This window comes from Arvicola amphibius, chromosome 6 (assembly GCF_903992535.2).
Source record: "Arvicola amphibius chromosome 6, mArvAmp1.2, whole genome shotgun sequence".
Lineage (NCBI taxonomy): Eukaryota > Metazoa > Chordata > Mammalia > Rodentia > Cricetidae > Arvicola > Arvicola amphibius.
Genome location: NC_052052.2, coordinates 32,072,199 through 32,080,785, shown reverse-complemented (window position 1 = coordinate 32,080,785; position 8,587 = coordinate 32,072,199). Strand labels below are relative to the sequence as shown.

Below are 8,587 nucleotides of genomic sequence, written 5' to 3'. Positions count from 1 at the left end.
TTTCCCGTCCAGGTCCCTCTCACCCCACTTCCCTCTGCTTTGCCAAGAGCCACTCTCTCTGAAGAACAATGGCTGGGGTATTCATGCCGTAGGACAAGGCTGGAGTTGTAGGGTCTTGGAGATACAGGCCAAGCCTTCAGGGATTCCAGATGTGCCTAGAGACCCCAGAACCAGGCAGAGAGCATGACAGTCCACGGACACAAGCAATCAGCCCCAAGGAGGCATCCATCACGTACCCTCTCACGGTGTGGATGTGTTGGGTACACGTGAGCTCCTAATCACGTCCTGTGCAATCCCGTGGCAGCGGGGTGGGGGCAGACATATATGCATGCACCTGTACGTGTCCTGCCAATGCTCTGGGGACACTGAGTCAGGTCATGGGAAGAAGGGCTCCATCTCTGTCAGATGAGGCTGGCAATGCTGGAGGTGGTCTCATGACGCTGGCCAGAGGACAGCTGTCCCGAGATGCTAAAGATGCTGCTGTTACCACTGTGGCCATTTTGGGTGGAGGGTGCAGCTGTACAGATCGAGGGGCAGTGTCCACTCACACCCACCTGATACAGCAGCAAACCCAGCAGCAAGACTGAGCCCAAGGAAGCCAGGGTAATGCCCACAGACAGCATGGCAGCCAGTGGCCGAGCCGGGGATGGGGCAGCAGCCAGCCCAGCCAGGGTCAGGCCAGTGACCAGCAGCACAAAGCCACTGAGCAGTACCACAACAGCATCAGCCCCTCCACCGCTGCGCAGCAAGGCTACGTGCTGGGCCTGGCGGATGCAGTTCATATCCTGCACCGCGGAGCTCATCAGCTGCTTCACCAGAACCATCAGGGCCAGCAGGCAGAGCACAGTGCCCACAGCTAGTCGCCACTCACCAGAGCGGCTGCTGGTGGAGGACAGCAGGGCCACGCCGCCCGCCCCACAGCCAGCCACAAGGCCCACGGCCACGGAGAAACAGAGCAAGGAGCGTCGGGGCTGCTGGGACCACCACAGCTCCACCTGCTCTGCCAGCACATCTGGGGGCAGCCCCCTGGCTGTTGAGGCTTGTTGGGACATGGCTTGGTCAGGCAGGGTCAGGTGAGAAGATCAATGTCAGGGCTCAAACGGTGTTTATCATGGCCTGGTGTCTCCATCACCTGGTTGGCAGCTAGAAGCCCAGTCTCTTCCTCTCAGTCCAGGCTACAGGTACCGTCACCTGCAGGACAGGACCACATGTTATTTCCCACCCGTTTGGCCCTCCCGGTCTCACCTGGGCATCTTAGGGAAGAGCCCCGAGAATCTTCCCCAGCGTTCACAGGACCGGCTCTGGAAAGCTGCAGCTCCAGCATTGCACCTTGGGAAAGCACCTCCCCAGATCCCAGCAGAGTTCACTCCATCACAGAGCTCCCCCTCCCCTTCAAGGAATCCCCTTGCCCAGCCCCTGACCTCTCCAGCTCTGGCTGTCTCCATCTAGGCTGTCAGGAGGGAGCTGGTGCCACAGTGGATGATGGGACGAACAATCAGAGATAAAGCCTCATTCAGGATCAGACTCACATGGCCTCAGCTGTCACTGCTGGGTCCTGGATGGGAGGAGTTATGGGGAGGGGAGGCTGGTGACTTAACCCTTCTCCAACCAGCAGGCTGACCCCGACCTTTCTCTCCTTCCTTCTCTGTGGGTTAGCATCCCATCCCCATCCTGGTCTGGCAATAAAAGATGCAGGCTCCAAATCTCTCTTTCTAGTGCTGATCTTCCTGCTGGGCCAAAGTCATCTCTGATGCAACAGGGCCCATCCCGAGTTCCTTAGCTTACCCCAACCTGTTCCTCCTGTGTTGCTTCCTCAAGAGGACGCTACCATCTCTCAGCTTACACCAGGGCTCCTCAACTCTCTCTGCTGTGGCCAATCCATGCCCCCAGGGGCTACCTCTTGCCTCTAAATATATCTCCATCAGTCCCGTCCACAGTTGCCCCCCTCCCTCACTGACCTGATTCCTCGCTCTGGTCTATCCCCGGCTGTACCCCCTCCACATGTTCTCTAAGGCAGCAAAGGAGGGCTCTGGATTTGAACCTCAGCCTAGTCCTTCCCACCGTGGGAATGTGGGGAGGGACCTAACAGTGTTACTCATTTAACCTGTTCCCTAGAGAATAGACAGCATGACTCACACCAGGTAAAAATAAAGCTAGCGCTGCCGGCCAGGAGTCCAGCTTCCTGCGGCAGGAGAGACAGATCCTGTAGGTGCCAGCAACGAGTCCCGGAGGGGCTTGCCTGTCCCAGGCACGTCTTAGAGTCCTTATCTGAAAAGTGAGGGCAGAGGAATTTATTCTGAGGGGAACGAGTCATCTGACACCGTCCTTTCAGATTTCCCATGGGGCAAAGTTGCTCAAAACATACTTTCTGAGTAACAGAGACTAAGGGTGAATCAGAGGGCCTCGGTCCTGGAGACCACATGTCCCACACAGCCGAGAACGGGTTTTTACTCCACAGAGCTGTCTTCTACCACCCCTCTGTCCTCTGCCGAGGCTGACCAGCACGCAAAGTGGGCGTGGTAGATGTCACGCCCCCACGGGGGGCGGGGGAGGGGCGACGGGCGGAGTCTGTCCCAGCATTTCCCCAGCATGTGACTTGCTGGTCTGAAGGTGCTGGCACAGGCCTACTGGGGAACGACCCCAAGGTGGGTGGAGGTTCCCAGTAGTGGAACCACTGGAAAAGGTGGGGGCGGGGCGGGGCGGGTGGGGAGGTATGGGGCACTCACGAGAAGCCTGGCCGCGCCGGATCCGATTTAAGCAGGTAGGACCCAGCAGGTGGGGCGCTCTAGCTCCGTTTCCGGGGAGACGCTTCACCTGCCTAACCTGCATCCAGGTGAGCTGGAAGGAGAGGGGATTAACAGGTGCTGTTTCGAGGGCAGGGCCAGAGCCAATTGGCTGACGTGGCCCTGCGTCTTCTGTGGGGCCGAGACATTCCTTGGAAGGGAGGGGCTTCTGTCTGCTGCTGTTCGGTCTGGAAGGCAAATGGAAGGTTGGAAGACTCAGTCAGCAGAAGGAAAGAATGCTGTCCCTCTGCCCCGGTCTGAGCCCCAACCCTCTTCCCCCAAATCCAACCTCACCTTACCTTAAGCTCCTCCCTGAATACCTACCGTCAAGCCTGCACGTTATTACATTCCAGGCCTGTAAACTTTGCGCTCTGAAAGGCGGAGGCAGGAGGATAGCTAGCGGGAAGCCCCACACCTGGATTGAACCCTCAGCTCCAGCCCATTAGTCTAGCTGATTGTGGACTTTTAGTTCTAAATCCCAACTGTACCCTCAGCCGCACTTTTGACTTCTATCCTTGAGTTTAGTCCTTCAAAACCCAGCTCTGCCCCCCAGTCGGCCCTGGCACCACAGCCCACCATCAGTGATACCCCAAACCCTGCTCCAGTAGCTCCATCTTGAGCTTTCCCCCAATAAGCCCTTGGTCTCTTTTCCTTGAGGCCTCAAGTGGGTGGCAGAGTCAGCCTGCCCCATGGGTGGGGAGAGGCCTTTCAGGTGGACAGCTGTAGCTCCCAGAGTAAGCACTTCTTGGTTAAATTCCTCATCCCTTTCAAGTCACAAGAAGCCCTTGCCCTCTACCCAGAGGATCCTTCTACAGGACGATCCTCTACCTGCCCTTTGAACTTCGTGCTCCCTCTTCCTGAGTCTGGCCAATCACTCAGCTGAGATGCCCCGTTTGACCTGGCTGATTGGGCTGCACTCCTGGCCTGGGCTTCCCCGACGTTCATCCACAACTGTTCTTCCTTATTCTTAATTGTCATTTTAGTTCGTTAGCTTCCACCTACCCCACTCCCCAGATGTGTATCCCTAGCCAGTTCAGTTTGCTAAGAGTGGTCTCAGCAGCCAGCACTCCGTAACCTGTGCGTGCAGGGCAATTGATAAACAATTGTTGGCTTTAGTAGCTGGCTAAAGTGTGAATTGATGAGAGAGAGCACTGGCTGCTCTTCCAGAGGGCCCAGGTTCAAGTCCCAGCACCCACATGGTGGCCCACAACTGTCTGTAACCCAAGTTTCAGGGGACCTGACACCCTCACACAGACACATATGCAGGCAAAACACCAGTGCACATAAAATAAAAAATTATTTTAAAAAACAACATAAAACAAAATAAAACAAAACAAAACAAAAAAACCCTGCTGGGCTTTAGTGGCAGGCAGCTCTTTGAATTTGAGGCCAGCCTGGTCTACAGAGTGAGTTCCAGGACAGCCAGAGCTACACAGAGAAACCCTGTCTCAACAAGGGAGAGGGGTTGTGAACCAACAAGTGACTATTTTGAGCCTTGAGTATTTGGGATGAAACCAGAAAGACAAATTGGGCCCAGGCTGTGTGGGCCTTGAAGGCCTCGGAGATGCATCTGGACAATGCAGGGGATCCACGAAGTGTTCTGAAGTGGAACAGGGATGTGGTTCAGAGCTCTGCTTCCAGTTGGCCAATCTGGTTCTCAAACACCATGCCCCAAGTGACCAGAGTGGCTGGCTGGAGGGTGTGTGGGCTGTCATGTATCCTCTGCTCTACTCTAAAACAGACATAGCATATCTTCTCTCTTCTTTTGATGTATATGAAATAATAATAATAATAAAACCAAGACAAACAAACAAACAAAAAAAAAACGAAACTAAAACAACAGCAAAAGGAAACCCAAGTTATCTCTTCCCATGATCTGTTCACAGGATAATGGCCTGGCTTCCTCTTTGCCTTGTCCTGTGCAGGTGACCCGGAACCTCCTAACTCCAGAACAGCGTGCTTTTTGTGTATGTATGAGCTTATGTATATGATTTAAACCTTTCTGATAGCCTGCTTCAAAAGACACAGGCAAAATTAACACATTAAAATAAATGTATTTGCTGGGCTGTGGACATAGCCCAGTGGTTGCTCGACACTAGATCTCATCCCCAGCACTGCAAGAATACATATACTTGAATTCCAAAATATATTTTATTATAAAAGGCACTAATGTGCTCTTTGAAATACATACAGAGTGTATCTCAGTTCAAATTAGCTACACATCAAGCACCCAGGAACCACCTCTGCCTTTGACTGTCCTCACTGGGGAGCCTAACTCTGGATGGCTTTCCCCTGAAGAAGGGTTTAGGGCTGGCTGCTGCAGGCCAGGCTGAACATGGGGGGCATGCATGACATTGCGGGCATTAATCCTGCCACTTTGCAAAGCATTATGAATGTGCCCCTTTATAAGAACCAGGCCGGGGAGAGCAGAGCTTGCCAGCCTGGATTTGCTCTGAACACTTGGAATATCCTGGTCCCTAGGAAAGTCTAGTCTCATGCTGGCCCAGTGTTCAGCAGTACTAGAGTCTCATGCTGACCCAATGTTTAGCTGTCCTAGACAGAACTGGCCCCGGGGAATCCCTGAGCATCTTTTTCCTCTTTTCTTTCCCTTTTGGAGTCTCTAGAGGAGGAAACAGAGCCTAGAGCTTCCTCAGTTTAAACACTGGTGGGGAAGTCAGTGACTCAAAGTTAGTGTTGCACTCTATTCCTAAAGCAGAGGTTGTGGGGGCAGCTCATGGGGGCAGAAGTGGCAGGTTGGGAGGTAGAGGTGGCAGTGGGCATGCAAGAGAAGGTGTGGGTCTGAGGGGGGATACAGGGAAAGAACAGACGAGCTGAAGACCATCTCCCTGCTTCTGTGGTCGTTCCACCTCTGTGCTCAGCCAGAGGCTGAAATGAGCCTGTTATGGTGAACGTCACTGCCTGCTTGATTCCCTCCCATGGGCAGTCTGGGTCCTTCCATGATCTTTGAGGCCCTATTTACGTCATCCCACTGCCTCAGAACCTGTGTTCATTGGTGTCTCCCTCTGCTTCCCTTTCAGATGACTCTGTCCGTCCCTCCAGGAATGAGCTCGAATGTCACCTTCAGCTGTTAAAATCCATTCCCAAGGGGAGATATAAGCTGTGTCTGCCCCTTCTCCTGATGTCCCGATGATTCGACTCCACCAAAGTTCACTCGGGGAACCAATGAGTTTATTGGGATTACTTCCAGAGCATAGGTGAGGGGTTAGTTCCTAGAATGTGGGTGCTTCCCAACAAAAGGCTGCACTGGATGGTCTTTACTGAACAGGGATGATGTCTTCCCTACAGCTGCACAGATGGAGTCTCCTGTAACAGGTCCCTAGACCGTACCACAACTGACTCCATGATGGAAGAACCATTCAGGCTGTAAAACTCAGTAGGTAGATAATACCCATGAAAACAGAAACTTAATCCACCAAAGTCTATAGGTTTGGGGAAGTCTCTGAATGTACTAACCTTGCTTTTTGGCTTTTGTGGTTCTGCTTCTGGTTAACTGTTCTTGTTAACTGATGTATGTCAACCCAGAACATGGTTTTTGTGTTTAAAAGCTCACACTGAGAAAGGGCTATCCCAGAATTCCACACACCCAGTGTAGTTAGTAGCCGGTTAATCAAGACTTTCTACTGGTCTAAACCCCTGTCTGAGCCCTCTTCTCTGGTGCATACCCCTCACCATCCCCTTCGTTAGTCTTCCTCGGCCTGTATACTCTGGCGCCCCCCCTCCCCCCAGGTCACATGTAATTAGGACAGCTGTGGTATGGGGTGGTGATACTCAGGTGAGGACCCTGTGACCCTCTCTGCTTCCCTGTGGGGAGCTGTAAACAAGCTCAGCTGGGTTGATCTTTTGGAAGTGGCTCAGCTGAGCTCCCAGAGATGGTGGCTGTTGGGCCCTGAGAACAGTCATGCCCAACCCCTTCTCAGAAGAGGTTCCTGGCCACCCTGCCTTCCCATCACCCCTTATCACCCCCATGTACACATTGCTGCTGCTCTCCTTCCTGAAGCATAACCTTGAGCTGTGTCTCCAGCTCCTAGAACAATAGCTGTACAACTCATGGCTGTTGACCCAACTGAGTGGAATTATGGTTTTGGAGCCAGGCTGATCTTGAAGTATCGAATTCTAGCTCTAGTTAGGTAATAGAAAACCTGCTGAGTTTCCATTGCTATGTTAAAACACCATGACCAAAGGTAGCTTGGGAAGGAAAGGGTTTATTTCGCTTACTCTTCCACATCACAGTCCCTCACTTGAAGGAACTCAGGGCAGGAACCTGAAGGCAGGAGCTGATGCAGAGGCCATGGAGGAGTGCTGCTTACTGGCTTGCTTTGCCTGACTGCAATTAACACTAGGACCACTAGTCCAGGGATGGGACCACCCACAGAGTGCTGGGCGCTCCCACATCCTCAGTCAAGAGATGCCCTGTTGACTTGCCTACAAGTCAATCAGTGAGGACATTTTCTCAACTGAGGTTTCTGCTTCTCCAATGACTCTAGCTGCGTCAGGTTGACAAGGAACAAAAACACCAAAAACCCAACCAGGGCACGCTTGGTGGGTCTGGGTCTCTTCCTTTGTAAAATAACAAGGTTTAATGAATAGTTACGAGGGGAATTAAATGATAGAACCCACTCATTCAGCAAAAAATTGTTGTACCCTGCAAACCAGGTGTTGTGCAGGAGACACAGGAGTGAGAGCTGGGAGCGAATGCTCCCGTCATCTGGGCGGAAAGGCTAGGAGAAAAAAAGAACATACCATGGGGTAGCAGCAGGGCATCAGTGGAGCCATACTCTGCTCCATTCCTCTAGGTAGACATAATTTGGGGGACATAGGTCCCACTTACGACACTCATCTTCTTTCCACGTAGAGCCCTAGGAACTAGGATTCTATTTTATGACTCACGGCTGTGTCTACAGTTGACCAAACAGAAGTAAGCCCCAGACTCAGGCTAGGCCCCCATGTCTCCCTTTGAGCAATTTAAGATTGTGTTAGAGGGGCCGAGGACATGGCTCAGTGGTCGAGAGCACATACTATCCTTGCAGAGGACCTGTGTTCAGCTCCCAGGACACACGTCAAGCAGCTTGATTGCTAAAATTCCTTCCCTGGAGGAGAGGTAAACAATGACTCCCTCTCTCCGAAGGTCTCAATGACAACCTGAGGTACAATTCTGTCAAGGTTCACTTTGGGGAAGCAGTAAGTTGATTATGCTTCCTTATAGAGCGACGGAGGTCACGGGTGTGAACAGGAGTGGCCTTAAAGCAGCCGCACTGGAAAGTCTGCACCCGGAACGGATGACAAGCTTCCTCATGGATACATAGATGGACTGTTCTCCCAGTCCTTCCCCCTGTACACAGTAAATCCTACCCATCCATCCCAGAGTCCATCTAGATAGACCAAAATTGTACACCCCTTGTTGGGAGGTGCAGCTGGATCCCCAGCGAGGGTCTTATGGCACTCTGGCACCCCAGGGAAGGTCGACAGTCAAAGAGCCCAGCTGCTGGCCCAAGTAAGTGAGCACAACTGAATTCATGGGGGTGGTCATAGTTTGTTCCAGAGGATAGTCCTAGATAAAAGGCTCACAAACGCCTGCAACTCCAGTTCCAGAGGATCTGATGTGGTTGTCTGGATTCCATGAGTACCTATGCTCACCCATGTGCACACACACACACACACACACACACACACACACACACACACACAGTAAGCTTTAAAAAGTACAAAAATGAACTGGAGATTTCATTTCTGCTCGGAGTTTCTGAGGATCGGTATTAAAGTGCCCTCCCTTCTGAGGGCTGGAG

General features: G+C 52.4%; 1 protein-coding gene and 1 long non-coding RNA gene across 3 annotated transcripts; one reads left to right on the top strand and one right to left on the bottom strand.

Moving 5' to 3' along the window:
* Nucleotides 1–2,834, bottom strand: Tmem125 (transmembrane protein 125). 2 transcript variants are annotated; one of them, XM_038334980.1, is made up of 4 exons: nucleotides 2,727–2,834; nucleotides 2,137–2,268; nucleotides 1,422–1,555; nucleotides 1–1,191 (listed from the first exon to the last, which is right to left on the bottom strand). In XM_038334980.1, exon 4 carries the CDS (start codon nucleotides 1,050–1,052, stop codon nucleotides 402–404), a length of 651 nt encoding a protein of 216 aa, XP_038190908.1. In that variant the 5' UTR covers nucleotides 1,053–1,191; nucleotides 1,422–1,555; nucleotides 2,137–2,268; nucleotides 2,727–2,834; the 3' UTR covers nucleotides 1–401. The 2 variants fall into 2 exon arrangements, with proteins under 2 accessions (XP_038190908.1, XP_038190909.1); XM_038334981.1 differs by lacking the exons at nucleotides 2,137–2,268; nucleotides 2,727–2,834 and adding an exon at nucleotides 1,959–2,014.
* Nucleotides 2,835–4,667: 1,833 nt separating this feature from the next.
* LOC119817647 lies at nucleotides 4,668–7,000 on the top strand. The gene is made up of 3 exons (XR_005285928.1): nucleotides 4,668–4,750; nucleotides 5,822–5,998; nucleotides 6,090–7,000. It is a non-coding gene; the product is annotated as an uncharacterized LOC119817647 (long non-coding RNA).
* Nucleotides 7,001–8,587: the final 1,587 nt, after the last annotated feature.

What these genes read in the sequence shown, in the direction of transcription:
- Tmem125 (XM_038334980.1), bottom strand. Translation starts at nt 1,052, where the DNA reads ATGTCCCAACAAGCCTCAACAGCCAGGGGGCTGCCCCCAGATGTGCTG.